General features: G+C 38.6%; 2 protein-coding genes across 4 annotated transcripts in view; both read right to left on the bottom strand.

Annotated features, from left to right (window-relative positions):
• Positions 1–1,945: 1,945 nt before the first annotated feature.
• LOC113578260 lies at positions 1,946–9,637 on the bottom strand. Of its 2 annotated transcripts, none has more exons than XM_027011414.2 (6): positions 9,540–9,637; positions 8,432–8,478; positions 8,140–8,273; positions 6,825–6,995; positions 6,460–6,686; positions 1,946–2,818 (listed from the first exon to the last, which is right to left on the bottom strand). In XM_027011414.2, exons 1-6 carry the CDS (start codon positions 9,548–9,550, stop codon positions 2,686–2,688), a joined length of 723 nt encoding a protein of 240 aa, XP_026867215.2. In that variant the 5' UTR covers positions 9,551–9,637; the 3' UTR covers positions 1,946–2,685. The 2 variants fall into 2 exon arrangements, with proteins under 2 accessions (XP_026867215.2, XP_026867214.2); XM_027011413.2 differs by having other exon boundaries at positions 8,432–8,539; positions 9,197–9,637.
• Positions 9,638–9,940: 303 nt separating this feature from the next.
• filip1l (filamin A interacting protein 1-like) overlaps positions 9,941–17,893 on the bottom strand; it is a 59,849-nt gene continuing 51,896 nt past the window's right edge. For both annotated transcript variants that reach the window (XM_027011396.2, XM_027011395.2), the window contains 2 exons: positions 14,808–17,601; positions 9,941–10,706 (listed from right to left, as the gene is read on the bottom strand). In XM_027011396.2, coding sequence (XP_026867197.2) covers positions 10,518–10,706; positions 14,808–17,601 — 2,983 coding nt within the window. In that variant the 3' untranslated portion in view covers positions 9,941–10,517. The remainder of the gene's footprint in view (positions 10,707–14,807; positions 17,602–17,893) is intronic.

A 17,893-nucleotide genomic window follows, 5' to 3' on the forward strand; every position in this document is an offset into this window, starting at 1 on the left:
TCTTCAAAATATAACTTAACAATCTGTTTAATTAAAGGCTTATATAATGAGTCACAACCATCCCTACTCATGCATGCTGTGTTGTATTTTAGGAAAAGATGTGGGATGTGCTATTCCAATCTGACGCTCCATATCCTCCAGAGGTGTGAGGAAAAAAATTGAATTCGAGATTTAATTTTATTCTATTGCACATCTTCAGTTTTGAATACTAATTTCTGTTGAACTATCAGTCTCTGACTCCAACTTTAAACTCTATTAGCCTCTGGTCAGCAGAGTAATAGGTTATTGCGGTCAAGTCGGACTTGCATCTCACACCTCTGTCCCTGTCAAACTACTCTTAGCACTGCCTTTATGTTTTTATGTTTAGCTACTGCACTTGGTTAAAAGATATGAAATTAATAATACAACTGTTTAATAAGATGCTAATTATTACATCTTTCTGTTTCTATTTATTTATGTCTGTTTATATATTATGTATTATATTATACAGCACTTCTGTCTGTCCTTGATGAAAATCATTATTTTCATTCTGTCTGTATGAAAATAATAAATGGCTTGGGACACGACCTTATAAGCATGACTTGCAATAGTGCTTGACTTGGAATAAGGTGCTTTGCATCACAAAAATGGTAGCAGCTGTGTGCATTTCAGTGTCTGACAGAATATGTACAAAGTTTTTGTTTAAGATAATTTTGTACAGATGTCTCACGGGTAAAACACACAGCTGAGGTGAAGTGGCTTCTTTTTTCAGCCTCCAGCTGGAGAACTACAACTGCTTACTACAACTTCAATCTGCAGGCCTCCATCAGTAACTTCCAGTTGAAACAGCTCAGAACGACTCTGACAATTCTGAATTTTTATTAGTAGCATTATTTGCCATCATTTTTTACTTCTAACTTTTTTTTCCCCTTTGGCACCTAGTTATGAACCCTTTGGAATGATCTGGTTTTATGTACGTTTCCAAAAGTGAAACTTGACTTCCATATAGGTTATATGAATAAATTAAACCAGTATGACATAACAAAGCATTTACATTTTGATTTACATTTTATTTAACCTAGTGATGAATATCACTTATTTCCACAGATGTTCATGAAGAACTGCAGATTATTCCCTTTTTTATTTTAATCACATGTATTTCTCATTTGTATTTCAGTTCAATTTTTTTAAGTGATCTGAAAGTCTTTTTACTCTGCCGTTTCTTTTAATATGTAAACTACTGAAGCTTGGCTGCTTTATATATGAAATATACTATATAGTAGGGGGGGTTTCCACAGTACTGATCCATACTACTACAAAACCCAGGGTTCTAACTCCAAGTCCAACGTCAAAATCCCTGACTCTCACTGACTAAAAAGATGAATCTATGAAGAACAAACAGGTGGCCTTTGTTAAACTGGTGTAGAAAAGCAAGAAATCATAACTAATCATGCAATATGGGAAAATTGTGAAAATGTAGCAACTAAAATTTAAACACCAATAAAATGTTACTAACAAAATTCGATATTCCATAACTTGACCCCAAAACCTATCTAATCTCCAGACCTTAAAATTCCATTGAAACTCTTTAAATCTCAATGGACTTAAATCTGAAAGGTCTCAAAGTGCACGCTCAATCATCTACATATGATTTATCTTTATCAGAGACTACAGGAAACAGATTTGGAACAAGATGAATGAAATGCCAGGCATCATCAAAACATTTTAAACAATTGCAAGAGATTTGTGTAAGGCAAATGCCTGCAATTCCCACTCTAGCAGACTTATGAGGTCAAACAAAGTGTGAGCCAACAAGTCAAGATCTTCCCCCCATCATAATGAATCAAAAGTCTGTTCCTTATTAAGGGCCCTACTCCTTAAGTGGTAGTAAACAAAAACACATTATCTAAAGATTCAGATAAGGTCGCTCAAAGAACCATATTACTGTCACTTTACATGAAGAAAGAAAGAACAAGAAATCCATAAACATCAATGAGACGCAGTACAAGAAAAGCAAACAAGGGCAGGTTTACATTTCAAGTACGCAAACACCCTCTGCTGGAATTTCTCACAAGTGCAACCCGACCAGCCATTTTCTCTTGCACTCCAACACCTTTGTGCATGCATATACAGCTTTTGGTTGAAATTCACCATACATTTTTGCTTCGCTTATCACATAACTGGGTTTAAATGACAAGCAAATTAATTTAGATGAAAAATGAAAGTGTTTATCAATTGCAAGTATCTAAGAAAAAAAGTCTAACACTGACGTGCCAAGTGTGTCAGAAATCCTTTTGGTACACTTAAATACACACAAATTTACAATCCAAAAGATTCAGCAACATTCATTTATTTACACTCATACATTTAAAATAGTTTATCACAAATAATATCTTTTTCAAGTAGTCAGGCAACTTTGAATTAAATGTTTTGGAAAATAGTTTTCAAAATTCTCTGAAATCTCTGCTAGAAGACAACATAGCAAGATTTCTTTCTACAAAGACAATACCGATAGCTGCCATTTTTACCAGCATATCAAGCATGAGGAACAGACCCTACAACCTACCAGGGTCACCGTCACCTGTATTACCCTATTAGGCATTCTGAATTTGTATACTTGTACTGAATCCATAAGCAACTTGGATTGTAATAACCTGGAAATATCTTTGATGGCGAATATATTCTTCAGGTATATAAAGGGAATTACTAGTCCTCAGTGCTGTTTTGTCTGTGAAGTGAGCTCTGCTCTCCTTTGTAAACCTTTGGTGCTTGTACTAGCTGTTCCAGCTGTCGAATACATGAAGACATCACCTGCTTCTGAACTTGTGCTACTTTGAACCTAAAAGAAAAAAAGTTTTTAAAAATGAATAAAATAAAAAGAGCATACACATTCAGCACAGGTTCATCACTTTCAAAGCAAGGTGACAGTATACCAGACTGATCTGTCATTCATAATGACACCTTAAACCTGCTGAAATATAGCCCAGTTTTCTGCTTCCTTTTCTCAAGCTCATATGGAAGAAATCCAATATCCAATGCAGAGAGGCGTTAGAAGATAAACAGATCAACATTTCCCAACATGTTATTACTGGCAGCCCTAAAACGTAGAAAGCGGTAGAGCATGTCAGCAGGTAAGAACTAGCAGGCAATGGTTTCAGACAACAGCACACTGGTTGGAGTCGCTGCGGTTACAAGACTGCACCCATTTCATCAGCCACTAAGACTAATGAGGACTAATGCAAACAGGTAGAGAAGATGACTGTTGACATCTTGTTCATTGCGTGATGAAACAAGTGAGCAAAATGGACTCTGGCCCCCATAAAACAGTGATTGATAAAGGAGTAGAAAGATTCTGAATTTTAAATTAATAACAAAATGTACAATAAAACAATAGAATATTAAAATTCACCATTTTATGAACCCTTACAGTTCTGTTGTAGCCTCTACACATGTGCTGTCACTACAGGTTAAGTGAGGAAGCACTACTAACATGCCATAGGATGGCAACAAGGGCATGGCTGAGCATTGTTTAGGCTTCCAATTGTTTTAAACATTAGGTTTAAAAAAACAAAAACCTTTGACCATGTTAATAACCTTGCTCGATTTGACATTTCTGAAGCAATGTTTTGTTCAGCAATAAACTATTCTAACAAGCTCTCAGGGTCAAGCTCACTAGCTACCTAGGTTAAGTGGCTAGCTGCTAGCATTAACTTCCCATTAACATTAACAAAAGCACCTTAAACATTTAAAGTAGCAGTAGGTAACCTATTTTAAAATGACTATTGTATTTGATAAAACCATCACTTTATCTTGACAGTAGTATGAGAGAGAATCAGGGGGGGAAACACAGGCTCTTCTGGCTCCACCTAGTCCTCCTAATGCCACTGCAACAATCCACCACTCCTGAATCAAAACAACCAATCAGAGCCAAGTGACAGTGATGATTAGCATAGTAGGTTGGTGGTTGCACGTTTGCCTCTTAGCACTAGGGTTTTGGCTTTGTGTCTCTATCTGGGTGGAGTTTCCATGTCCTCCCTGTGTCTGGGGTCTTTGGTTTCCTCCCACAGTGCAAAGAATGTGCCAGTTAGGTCAACTGGATACTCCCAAGTTGTCCTGGTGTGAATGTGTACAAATGAATGCATGCATGTCTGCATGCCCAGTACTCCGTCTTGGGTGTTAGCCTTCCTACCCTTCCCTGTCCCCAGTGCAGTTCCCCAGGAGGCTGTGGTTTCCGGTTGAGTACATCATGTGCTATTGACTGCTGCTTCTCACCAGTATGTGTGTGGTGATTAGATGCAAAATCAGAATGTTGATTGTAATGTGTCCTTGGGTATGATAAAGGCGCCATATAAGTGTAATAACAAATCACTGCTTGTTCATGCACATGCGCTCATGCAGTGAAGTGCAAATCAGCGAGTGGCTTTAGGAACTTGGCAAAGGCAATGACAGATAAACAACCACCATCAATGAAAAAATTGCAACAGCAATTCCAGCAGCAGCTTACCCGACAAAACCAAGTAAACAGAAGATGACAAGGCAATCTAAAAAGAAACAATTAGACCGAGGCCAAGATAAAACAAGGACAAACACTGGTGTGACTTGTCAGAGGTGGAAAGAGTTAGGGGCCTAAAAGGATTGAAAGTTGGGTTAGTCTCATTTTTTGTTTAACAGATAGCTAAATTTATCCCACCAGGATTTTTTCTTTTCAAAAAATAAAATTAACAAAGCCATGACAGGGACACAATCATATTTCTAATTTTACCGTGATGTTCCAGTTTGGCTAGTTTTAGCTTCTTTGCAATGCTAAGGCCTCTGGTGAGCCTTGTGCAGTGCTCAGTCGTTTGTTGTTTGTCCTGATATTGGTGTGCCTGTGCTCTCACAGCTAAATGTTCTAAGTGGTTAACTGCTTTAGTATTATGCTTAATTTCTGTTATCAAACAAACATCTAAATCACTTAAATAAGTGTGTACTCATTCTTTTCTTTGCTGTAAATATTAAAACCAAGTCCACTCTCTTCTCAATCCTACAGACTGCAACTTTAATATACTGTTATACCTTTTCTCTTGCATTTCAATTCATTGTTAAACTCACTGAGAGCAATGTTTTCAGGTCTTGGGAGGTAATAAGTGTTTGCAGGAAAGAGGTTTAAACATTAAATTAGAAATATTAATAAATCAAAAAGGATCATAGAGATTCTGTATCCTTATAAAATGATCTGTGTACAGAGCATGGTCCTCTAGAGGCCTCTAAAGGCTTCTACAAAGGATTCTGGGTAAGCCTCTGCAGAGCTCTGTGCAAGTCTATTGTTTAAACATCATCTCTCAACTAGGTACAGGATGGTACTGAAAAACAACCTAATCTTACAGATGTAAGATGAAGTCTTAAAAAAAAAAAAAAAGAAAAGACTTATCTTGGACTGTAATTGTACCGAGCTCCAACTGGTAAAGGTATTGAAATCAATTTGCATAATGGTAAATAATGTACAAGTAGGACATAATGGTGGAAACGTCAAAGACCAATTTGTAAAAAGGCAGGGATATTATATAAATAACCCTTGGAAAAAAAAGTAACTCGTGTACCCCCCAGACTTTCTCCGGAGGATGCCTCAAAATACATGTTACCTTTTACCTGCAACAAAGAACAGGACCAGGTATTCTCATCAATTAATTCTGAAGTCTGCATTTTTATTCTTGAATGAAATAGAAATTATTATAGTAGCATATAGAGGGATTTAGGAACGACACTTACTAGCAGACTTAACCACTGAAGGACTTTGCCTTCTCGTCTAGGAACAGCCCGTGCACATGCCAAATAACTAACAGGCAGCAAGCAGCACCTTCAGAAGGTTTCCTTATTGGTTAATACTTAGACTCTTAATTTTTAGTTGCTGACTACAGAACATAGGATGGTAATCAACTACATTTTTTATAAAGTAACCTTTACTTCACTATACTTTATTATAAATGCATAGCCCTTGGGGGGAGGGGGGTTGAAAATACAAAAAATAATGAGGAAACAAAAGAAAAACACTGCTTAAATGAACATTAAAGCATTCATTACTGTAACCTTAGCATATTCTACAAGGTATTCTACAAAAGGGCCTTGCTTCCAGTCTATGACACCATTCCCAATTACTGAAAATATGCACAGCACAAAGCAATTTAAAAAATACAAAAAGCAGCATCCCCATGTTGATGCATCATAGTCAATTACCAATTCTGCAGAGGTGTTTTTTTCCAAAAAAAATTTCAGAACTCGTTTGAGGACACATGCCATCATTACATTTCTAAAGTAATGGGCCAAGGAAAGATTTGCTCCATCTTCACCTGATCTCTCACCTCAATGTGAGAAGACTGCAAGAAAAAAATGTTACCTTGACAAAGGCAGGATTAGGAGTTAACCCAAGCCACTTAGGGGTTTTAAAACTGTACATCAGGAGAAAGTGTGGGTTTTTTTTGCTTACAGGAGTCTGTATTTTACCTGCGCAAGAGTTCTCTGGCCTTGCTAGCTCTTGGCCTGTGGTGCTGAAGTGCCGCAGTGCAGTACCCAGCTAGTGCGTGGTAGCACTGCTCACGAATACTATTGTGGTTGCTGGTGTCCCACTGAGGAAGCTCACTGGCACATTGCCATGCCCCCAGCACAAACTCCAGAACATTCTCAAACTTGCCACTCTGCACAAGAATCTGGCCACCCTCCACACAGGAACGCTGAAACCAAGGAAAAAGCTGGTTTCAGATATTGGACATCTAATATTAGAAAAATTAAATCATTAGGCTCCTAGGCAAGCACAACTATAAATTTATGCAATACGCAATTATTTTACATGTGACAAATTATGTACTCACCTTGAAGGCTAATAAGTGTGGATATGCTTTTCTGTAGCAGTGCGCATCTCTGTTGGATCCCAGGCGAGAATACGGAATAGATCTGTAAACATTTGTCTTCTTCTGGTGCAACTGGTCCAGTAATGTTTTTAGACCAGACAGGGGAAAACCAGATTCTAGCTTCTGCCCACTCTAAAGCAGACACAGAGAAAGACCCTCAAATCCATACTGAAGGATTCAGACTCTATTCAAGGAACAGCATAAAACAAACAATCTTAAGGTCTTCCTTAGCAGGTTACCTATATGTTAAGTCAGGATTGTTATTTGGCCTTTATTTTAATATCAAGGGATCGAGCCCCTACAGGTTGGAGCCTAGCCATTAAATGTTTCTCTTCTAGAACAGGTAGAGTTGAGCATAGTCAAGGATTAGTTTTATCAGTGATAATTATGCACAACACTGGGTTAAATACAACAACTTTTGGCTCTGAATCTGTCTGAAAATATTTGTTACCCAAGAGGAGCAGAGGAGTGAAGAGGACTATATTACATTTACCTAAGGTTGTGAGCAGACAGCATCATAATAGTATTGGTTCATGTGTTCACATTCACTAACAGTAAAAAGTCATTTTCAGCCTTAAATTAGCTGCTTGTTTTGTGCTTTAATATCCCAAATTCTGTAAAACCTCCACCTCGTTCTCTTGTTTATTTCCATTTCTCCTGCATGGCATCCATCTTCTGCTTTCATGCTAAGTGAGGAGGAAGTCTAAGGGGAGGGACCTGGGAAATGTGGATGCTGTAGCATAACCTTTAAAATGTCAATAGTGCCAAACTGCATGGTTTTAATAAACTTGATGGAAAAAAATGGGTTGCAGGTGAACTATGATATGAATGAAGTTAAGCTTATATGGTGCCTTTCTTAGTATCCAAGGACACGACAATCAACAAACCGCACAACACTTTTACATCCAGTCAACTATACCACAAGATATGTTACAGGTGATATATATATATATATATAGTACATTCTGTAGCCCTAAAATTATTTTCCTTATGCTAAATGGAGAAAAAACAATACATGATGTAATTTATTTGGAATTACTGGGTCAATTAATATTAAGATAGCAACTAAAATTAATATTGTTAGGGCTAGAGATATGGCTAACCGTAGCGTTGGTATTAACCTAAGTAAAACCATCAGATATTATTGCAGTAGGTTCTTATTTATCATTAATACAGTTACCTGAATAATAGCTGAATAAATGCCCAAATTCTCAAAAATAAACTAAGTCAAACTTCCAAACGTTTGAATCACTAAGTGATTTCTATGCACTCCCACCTGTTCCATTAGTATTAGAGAACTCAGAAGCTGGGCTAGCTCTCGTCTGGAAAGAGACGTGCGAGATGTATCCAGCTCTCCTGCCTGAAAGTCGCATCCTCTCCAGCTCCATCGCCTTTGGATAACTGCTTCCACTATGGAGAAACACATTTACCATCAAACAAAAAACAGCTCTGAAAAGCTACAAATTATTGGCTTTTCAGAGTGCAGTTATTTCAGTTTTTACTTTCCTGACAATTTTCATAAATCTATTATGAGGTTTATTAACTTAGATTTGTAATATCTGCCTTACACTGTCTTCCACTTTTGGAGCTTGCGCCAAGTTTCCCATTTCTAGAACTGTAAGAAACATGAGTTAGGCGGGCCTCCAAAATATCCATATAAGACCTCCGCATACGACCTGATGAGGGAGAAAAAGTATAGTTATTTTTTGTTACAGAATATCGCGCAACTCAAGCATCAACAACATTTACCAACACGTGCCAGGCACATTAGCGAGCTAAGGCATTACATGACACTACTGGGAGCTAGTTGCTTAATATACAAGAAATGTGGTATCCTAGCTAGCTAATGCTAAGCGATTAACCCAACTGCTGACTTATTTAAAGCTTATGAAACTAATTAACAAAGTAACTTTTTCTGCATCGTAAAAGCAATAGAACTCACGATAATTCATCAGTGTAATATTTAGCTAGCTAAGCTTGCTAGCCAAGTTTCTGAAATCAAGCTTAGCAATGTTATTGATGAGCGCTAGCCGAATGACCACAAAAAATAGAAACTAAACTTTACCTCATTGCAAATTCAAAATACAAAAAAAAAAACAAATCACATATTAACAGTAACATAGCTTAGGTAACCTAGCTAGCTACATAAAACTGTATTAGCCAATGTTTATACTAAGATAATTAACCTAGCAAGCTACAAAATAAAAACTAAAAAAAAATGCAGTGGCTCATTTGTTTATTGGTGCTTTGGAGGGAAAGTCATCGCCTTACAGCCTTAGCTCCAAAACCTTAGCCAACCTAGCGGTTAGGATAGCTAGCGTTAGCCAATTTACCTGTAAGTTTGGGCTGAGGAGCAGGGATTTCCACCAGTACAGGTCTCCGTTGACAAACATTTGCCATCTTTCAATTACCAGCTATAAAAATACTCTTTGTCCCTAAATAAACTATACTTTTCCTTTACCAGCACAGGACAAACCAGCTAGAGTTAATCTGGCTAGCTAACCTAATAGCCTAGGTTACAAAGTCAGATAGCTAGCTAACCTGGTTAGCTATCTAATATTTGGCTAAACAGATAAACAGCTGAACTATCACATTTAACCACCAAATCAAAACTCCTTAAAAAAGGCTTAGTAGTGCCAACTGATACTAATTTTCGTAAATGTCTAATCAACTAACCAGCTGTTCATTTGAGGATTTAGCAATATTCCAGCACCTCATTTCCAGCTCGAGAGGTAAAACGGTGCTATTCATTTAAATAAGACCTCGCTCGCGGAGTTTACCGCGCGGGCATGTTTTTGGTTTCTAGAGAGGTGATTGGTTGTGATTGGTTGAGGTCAGGAGGCTCTGCTTAAATGTCATTGGAGGAAATAGAAAGAGTAAAATATCACCTCCAATTGTAAATGGGTGAGATTGGCGCGTCACATGACGCCGTATCGTTTGATGTCGTTGAATTACCCACTACAAGAAAAGCCGCATCCTTCCGTGAGACTATGTAGGCAGTTTTCAGGTGATTATCAGCTAGACATTATAAGATGTACAATCATGCAACGTGAGTTACACACAAATATTAAACCGTGTTAAGTATAAAATCAAGTGTTTATTAACAACAGCATAAAACATCTTTTCCCAAAGTAAATGAAACATAAATTAATGCATTTTTATATTTATTCTTTTTTTTCAGTTATATCTAATTGTGTGCACATCAATCCTAATGCCACATGACATCAGGCTCCAGGGAATCAATTATGCAATGAACAGCTACTTCCACATGTACCCACTAACTACTTGACTAGGCTATCTGACAGCCCATTATATTGGCTGTGTTTGTTATCCTAAGTAACATATCAATGTTCTGGATTTTACTAGTTTGTGTTTCATATGTTGGTTAAATTACACTGTAATACTTAGACAAACAACTGCTGTGGTATTGGTACAGGGTTGTATTGTGAGACCATGTCTCAAACTGGTTCACTTTTAATAAAACAAAGACCCAGAGTGGTTTTGTTATCCATCTTCTTTTACTTACATCAAGACTGAAGTGACTGAAAAAAAAATGTATGCACCTTTTATCACAATTAGCAACAAGGAAAAAACATGAATGACAAACTGATTCAAAAGTTCATTTTCTCCTGCTGAAATAATGTCTGTGTGCATTTATGACTTTGAGGTGAGGTTCATTGCATTTGGGTGGTTGGACACAGGTTTGTCAGTACTGAGAGGGTCCTGGGCCTCTTCTCCACTCTGCTTTACCAGAGCTGTGGCACTCATCCGCTTCATGGTACTGCTGCATTTAGGTTTGGGGATTCTGGTGGGACCAGACCGTCGGAATGCTTCAAGAGGTATCTGATAGGAAGAACAAGAGATTTGATTATTCATTAAAAAACTAAATAAATAAATACAGGGGATATTAAACCATTAAGGTCCTATAGCCAGTTTAAAGCTTTAGGTGATGTATCCGATATTGTTATTGGGAAAGATGTGCATGTCATCTGGGAAAGATGTTCATACAGTAGTTTTGTATTAATATTGTATTAATATTAATATTAAATATTGCCATGTAGGCTTAATTTCAGGGTAAACTATAAATCAAAATGCCAGTATGGTTCTTAAATCTGATGATACACGTAAATATCCACAAGATGGTGGTATTTCCTTTTACCACTGAATTCATATCTGGAAAACTTAAAATTAACTAGGAAAAGTTTTGATTATTTTAGTAAAATCAAAGAATGGAGAATTGAGTCTTTTCCAGTTTGTTATTACCATACTAATGTAGCCCCTGTTTTGTTAGATGAGTGCTTGTATATCTTTTTTTCTTTGTGGTATCTCCATTTACTACTCTTAATTGGTGGACGTCATCTAAAAGAAGAAAGTCCGCTGAGAATGTTTACAAGCACTTTTTTAAGCCACGCCGGATAAAAGTGAACTGCTAAATGCCATAAATGTAAATGTTCTTGCAGAGTTAGGAATACTGTAGAATACAGGCAGAGTCAGTGCTACTCTAGATTACTGGCAGGATCAGGGTTATTCTAGTTTACTGACAGAGTTAGGGTTAGTCTACATTACTGGCAAGGTTGGGTTACTCTACTTTACTGGCAGTCACCAGCTGCAGGATAAAGAATGATGCAAATGGTTCCAAGGCATAAATCGTAAGTGCAAAAGCCAGCAGAGAAACAGGAAGTGTCTCTGCATCACTAAAAAATAATGTCTGTGCAACAAACCCAACAAAATGAACAGGAGCTTAATGGAAACATAATAGTCTAGGCAGCATATATACTGTAAGGGAGAGCAAGAGTAAACCTATATCTGCTACATCACTGCTACAGAGAAATGTTTGACCCTATGTCTGGCTAGGCTTTTGGCACAGTTTTGCTTTCATTGTTCATATGTTTCCTTCTTTAAGCAAATAGGTCAGAGAGAGAGAGAGAGAGAGAGAGAGAGAGAGAGAGAGAGAGAGAGAGAGAGAGAGAGAGAGAGACAGTTGAAACATTTCTACAGTAATATATAATCTAAGGAATACTAAGGAGAACAGTAATCTAAGGAGTTTCAGTGAGAGACTCTCCTGAGGTTTACATCATAGTTCTGTTTACAGCACATTCAGCTCACCCTGTCTCTACCCCACAGCTGAGGGAGTGATGTCATCATAAGAATGTTCAGAAAGTATGCCATTTTCAAGTGATCATTTCAGCTTTTGTCTGCTTCCCATCTGTGAGTCAGTTCTCATTTTTATGGTTCATCTTGGGGATCTATGTGCACTCACATGAAAAGAATTATGGTAATAACGGAGGAGTCCATTTAAAACGGAGTGCTGCATACTGTGCCAAGTTTTATGGAATGCCAAACTTCAATTACATGTGAAACTGATTCCAGAACTTTGATGGCAAATGCTCTACCTCTTTCTGCTATACAACACTGCTCACTGAGGCTTCCACCAGAACAGTTTGTGTATGCACAGCACCTCACAGGGAAAGTCCTCTGCGCTGCTCTCAAAAAATACAATCCAAAAGGGGAAAAGTGATCCATGGCTGCAGAATCGTGCTGCATATTTGGAATCTGGGTCAGTCTGTGCTTCTGGCCAGGTTAAGGCACCAGAAAATCAGCAGAGTCTGAGGGCTTGTAGGTTTTGTACATAATGACCCTTAATTAAAAGTGTCCTCCCTGTGGAGTCATAAAGCTCAGAGTGAGCACTTCCTGTGCCAGAATCAGCCCACGGGCTCCACGGCGGCGCTTCAGCTACTATCTCCATGGAAACCAAACATGAGGCTTGTTTGGGGTTTGGAGTGCTGCTGAGACCTGAGGAATCATGTTCATGCACAATGCAGCTGAAGAAGCCATTTTGTTTTCTGTAGTGTTTTTAATAGAGCACTTTCTGTGGTCTTTGTAATGCATGGTAAACTAATGGACACTAAAAACACTAATAGACATTCCTGTGATTTATCAAGCTTAAAGTGCACATATATGTTCACTTTTACTGTGTCATCACTGCCTTCCTATCAGCTCCTCAGAAAGTTAACCGTGCAAATATCACACAAGTAATTCAGCTTACTTTAACTCTATAAACAAAAAATAAGGAAAATGTTCAGGAGTGGGTTGAGCTATAGAGATCCAAATTATGAAGACCTACATCTACAGTGAAAGTGCCATGTCGCAGTAAAAGTGCCATGTTGAAACAAGTAAAATATACTCTTTAATCTTCTTTAGGGCCTTTTATGTAGGATAAACAGGATAACGTGTAATTATTCAGTATTAATCAGTTTTCCGGTGCACACATTGCTTTAGAGGTCTTGTTATCAAATGAAGTGTACGGTATTCTGGTACACTCGGACAGCCGTACAGTCAGCCTTGATATAGTAAAAAGAGATTACGTTCGGACAGGAAAGGCATGCTTTTTTCATGAACCATCGCAGCTGTTCTCATCTCCACAGTAAATGGCAGTTTTTTGTCCAGTTTTTCCCTTGAGTGTAGAGTCGAAGGGATACAGATTCCACAAATTTCATCCTAAATCAATTTAATGCTTGATGCAGTAGGCATGTACATAACAGAGAGTCAGATTCTCTGTTCTCTCTGTACTGGTATGTGTGGACCTGTATGAGTATTTTTGTATCTAGTTGATCAGTGTATGAGACAGTACCAGTTGCTGGCCTTAATCACTAAACAACAATGTTGTGGAACTGGTGACCATACTGATGAACTGTATATAAATCAAGGGGTTAAGGAGAATACTTACATGCGCATACCACGGTGGTAGCTGTAGTGAAAGTGTATGGTAGTCCATGACATGAAAATCAGTCTGCAATTTCTTTACAAAAGTTAGTATTTACAGAGTATGTATTAGCTAAGAAGTGCTGTTTATGACTGACCTGGTTCCTTATTTATGTCAGAGATTAACTCATGCTAAAAATATATTAGTGCTGAATGTAAGGTACAGTCATTTTTAAATCATTTCAATCTCTGAGCTGCTTTCTACTGTAACATTTGAAGAACACACACATACACACACTTTCTCACAGTTAGTGGATTATAGTGTTTTGGATAGAGCCAGAAATGACATCAGCCCATGAATTTAATCCGGCCAAGAAAAGACATGTCAAATTTCTATTCTCCCCTTTTCCCCAGAGCCTTATAAACTTTGAACAGTGTCAAGGACTGCTTCTCAGACTATTGCTTGTATCAACTTAAGTTTCCTCTCAATAATTGTGTACTCTGCAATGTCCCATCTTTTTTATTACTTTTAATTTGTAATTTGGATGTAGTTTGGGTGATTAAGCAAAACAGTTTTGTTTAAATATTTTCAATCAAATGTAGGGAAAGCGTCAGTACATAAATTATACAAAACATGCAGTGTCCAAACATAAATGTCAAACCTTTCTCATTATATCACACTTTTCCCATTACACGACACTTGCATGCTTATTGCATTAGAATGACCCAAATGCAACATTTCAAAATGCCATAAAAAAAGAAACTTGCTAACATTTACTCTTGTTTTAATAATGTCCACTATAATAAATGCAAATCATGTGGTAAATGACAAAATAATAAGTACATGAGTGAATACTTATGTTACATGGTCATTGGCCCTTGAGCAAATACAGTAAGCACACACTTTAAAATAAATCCAAAAATGAAAATGAAATTATGAAATTAATTTCCTTTCCTAGTGCTCAAATGTTTATAATAATTATTATAATAATAATTATTAAGTCATAGATCATGCACACAAATAATACTTAAAAATCAGAACCCATCAAATAGAAACAAATGCACTAGACAAAACATGCCAAGTACATTGAAATAACCAGGTTATGGGTCCTATAATAGGGGATTGACAGTTCAGTGCTATTTGTTATAGGGCATAGTCTAAGGGGCTTTCTATTAGAGAGCTACAGTGACTACTTGGTAAATGTCAGACAAGCTCACAAGTCAGTCTAAGACACTACTTACGGTAATTTGTGATGGCCGTGGGATTGGGGTGGAGGTGGGCTTTATCATGATGCTACTCGTCATTTTATTGCTACCCTGGGATGGAGCACCACTGGATAATACTGGAATCCTTTGCTCTTGCCCAGGAGAATAGCAAGAACTAATGAGTGGGGCAGTGTTGTTGATGGCCTGTATGTAGGGGCTGCCTAAGTGAATGTGGATTTTGTTGTCTTCAGTGGTGATGACATTTGGGCCGGAGCTGTTGGACCTCTGTAGCTGCCAGCTGTTTTGTCTCTCAGGGGTAACACGGAAAACAGTGTGACCTGCTGTGACCTCTACTGCCTCTCCAGCCTGTGGTCTATCAGGGGTTCCTGTTAAAACAGACACTATCTGTATGGGTGACATGGCTCTGTCTGGAGTCTCGGAACCAGAGGAGTCAGAGGTCAAGGTTCGTGAGTAAGTTGCCATGGTAAAAGGTGATGTTGACTGGTCAGGTGTGCAGGGGCTTTCTGCGGAAGAACCCTTGGTCTTGTTCTGTGGGGATATTGATGCATTCTGGATGATGGTAATTCGTTGTTTTGGTGGGCCTCCACTGGTTGGTATAACTGCAGTACTTGTATAAGACTGGGGATTTTCAGTAGTCGGGCTTGTGATCTCAAGAGTGGCTGTGTTATGGCCATGATCAGGTGTCACTTTTATGTGGAGAGGTTGACCTGGGCTATGTGTGAGGACTACATCCCCTTGTGGAGCATGAGTTCCATTTTGTCTTGATTGCATCTTGTTATTAATTGGCTGATCTCTACTCTTGAAAAAGGGACCTCTGATTTTCCTAATATTGTTGTTCAGGTTGTTGACGTTTATAAGTGAGGGGCTACATTTAGCAAAGTTAATCTCATTGTAATTGGGTTCATCTTCTGGATCACTCTCCTCATATAATTTCCCGTTCACAACAGCCCGTTCCAAGGGAGCAAGACTCTTGTAATTAGGTGGCAGGCTGTCTGCTGGGTCTGTCTGAACTTCCTTTGTGGAGACGTGTAAATCTGAGAAGCGTCTCCCATTCATGCCTGGCCGAAGACTTTTACTGAAACGACGGTATCTCTCTAGCTCCCGTGTTAAGGTCTCCATCTCTCTGGCTAGTTCTTTGTTTCTAACTTCTTGTTGGGTAAGTTTTCTCTGAAGTGTTGCATGGTCTGTTTTCATACGACAGATTAACTCTTCTGTGCCCATGTATTCATGTATCTTTTCTTTCAGTGCTTCCACCTCTCTCGTCAGATGACTAGACTTGGCCTCCTCCTCTTTCAGCCGCTTATAAAGAATGTGTTCTTGGTTGGATTCTTCTTTCTCAGCTAGCTGGTATTTGGAAAGCTCCTTCCTTGAGATTTCTAGTTCTTCCATGAGGGCCTTTGCTCGTTCTTGTTCATTAGAGTATCTCTTTTCCAAGGACTCAAACTCATCCTCTGTCTTCAACAGATCACCTTCAACCACCTTCATCTCTTTAAGCTTTCTCCTAAGCCGTTCTACCTCCTGGGTCAAATCTTTCACTTTGTTGTCTTCTTGTTGGAAAAAGTTTGGAATCTGTCCCTTTAAACTCTCTTCTTTTGCTTTGTTTCTCAGTAACTCTCTTTCAACAGCTTCCAGGGACTGAAGTCTTTTCTTCATCATGCTGACTTTGGATTGGAGGTCATTGTTTTTCTCTTCCTCAGCTTTCAGTTTGGTCCTGAGCTCATCCCTTTCCTTGGTGGCAATACACATCTTTTCTTCCAGCTCTGCTTTGGACCTCAAGGCTTTTTTACTTTCTTCAATCAGCTTTTCAGTCACTGATGTGACTTTATCCTGTTCTGCTTGAAGTCTGCCAGTGCTGTTTTGCACCTTGACTTCCATCTGTTTTAGTTTCTCTGCCATGGACTTCCTTTCATCCACAAGCATTACTGTCAGTGTTTTCAGTTTTGTGAGATCTTCTTTCAGTGTCATCTCAGTTTTCTCCAACTGACCTTCAGCAGCTTCAAGCTCCTTGATTCTAACCCTTAGCAGATCTAGTTCATTGCACATATGTTTAGTTATTGTCCTTTCCTTCTCAAGGTTACATTTGAGAGAGCTGCATTCCTGGTTGCTCTTTCCAAAGGCATCTTCTAATTTCTCAAGCTCCATAATTCTGTGGTTCAGCTTGTCCACTTCTACTTTTAGACTACGGCTCTGGTTGGACTCCTTTTCTAGCTTTCTGTTGAGGTCTCTGCACAAGTCTTCCATCTTAATTAATTCTTCATCTTTCCCTTCCATTTCTAGAACTCTTTTCCTCAGCTCCTCCACTTCTGACACAAGGCTGGAGTTGCCACACTCTCCACGACCAATTTTGTCCCTCAGTTCCTGCAGTTCCTCCTCTGCCCTGCGGAGGGTCTTGTTTGTTTCTTCAAGCTCATCCAACTGACGACTTAGTGTGGAAAGTCTCTGACGCAGCTGTCGGTTTTGGCCATCTTCAATGGTCAGCTTGGCTGTCATGGCTTCCTGCTCCTGATGGAACTGGCTGGCCTGATCATGCAGTTCAGTCTCCAAGCGTAGGACTTTGCTCTCCTCCTCTTGTGCCCAGGTCTGAGCAGAGTTTAGCTCCTCTTGGGTCTGTGTCACAATAGTCTGCAGCTCTTGGACCTTAGCTGTCTGCTGAGCCAGCTGCTCTGTGAGGCGCTGTTGTTCATCCACGACCAGTAGGGCAAAGGACTTCAGTTTAGTCAGCTCGTCCTTAAGACTGCTGACTTTATGATTATTCTCTTCCTCTCGTCGCTCTTGGCAGGCCTTTTCCTGATCAATGAGCAATTTCAATCTATTAAGCAGAAAAATGACACATAATTAGAACATTTAAAAATGTGTAACTAATTAACAGCAAATAAAAACTTTATGTATATCGAGTCAAATCTATGCAAAATAGTCACACATAAATTTGAAGGCCTATCAACAAGTATGTATTCGAGTAGGAGGATGCCCTTTCACATACATATATAAACAGAAGGTTTGTGTGCTCCTGAGTTATAGTTTGTTCCTGATTTACAGAGCTTAAGGGGAAAGTTGGGTCATGTGCTGATGTAATCTGTTTTATCGACACTGGTGAAGGTGCG

Source organism: Electrophorus electricus, chromosome 21, assembly GCF_013358815.1.
Source record: "Electrophorus electricus isolate fEleEle1 chromosome 21, fEleEle1.pri, whole genome shotgun sequence".
NCBI classification, from domain to species: domain Eukaryota; kingdom Metazoa; phylum Chordata; class Actinopteri; order Gymnotiformes; family Gymnotidae; genus Electrophorus; species Electrophorus electricus.

Coding starts and splice junctions, on each gene's coding strand:
- LOC113578260 (XM_027011413.2), bottom strand. CDS start 9,263: ATGGCAAATGTTTGTCAACGGAGACCTGTACTGGTGGAAATCCCTGCT. Junction 8,274..8,431: donor CTCCAAAAGTGGAAGACAGT/GTAAGGCAGATA, acceptor GTTTCTCCATAG/TGGAAGCAGTTATCCAAAGG. Junction 2,819..6,459: donor GCCAGAGAACTCTTGCGCAG/GTAAAATACAGA, acceptor TTTTTCTTTTAG/GTTCAAAGTAGCACAAGTTC.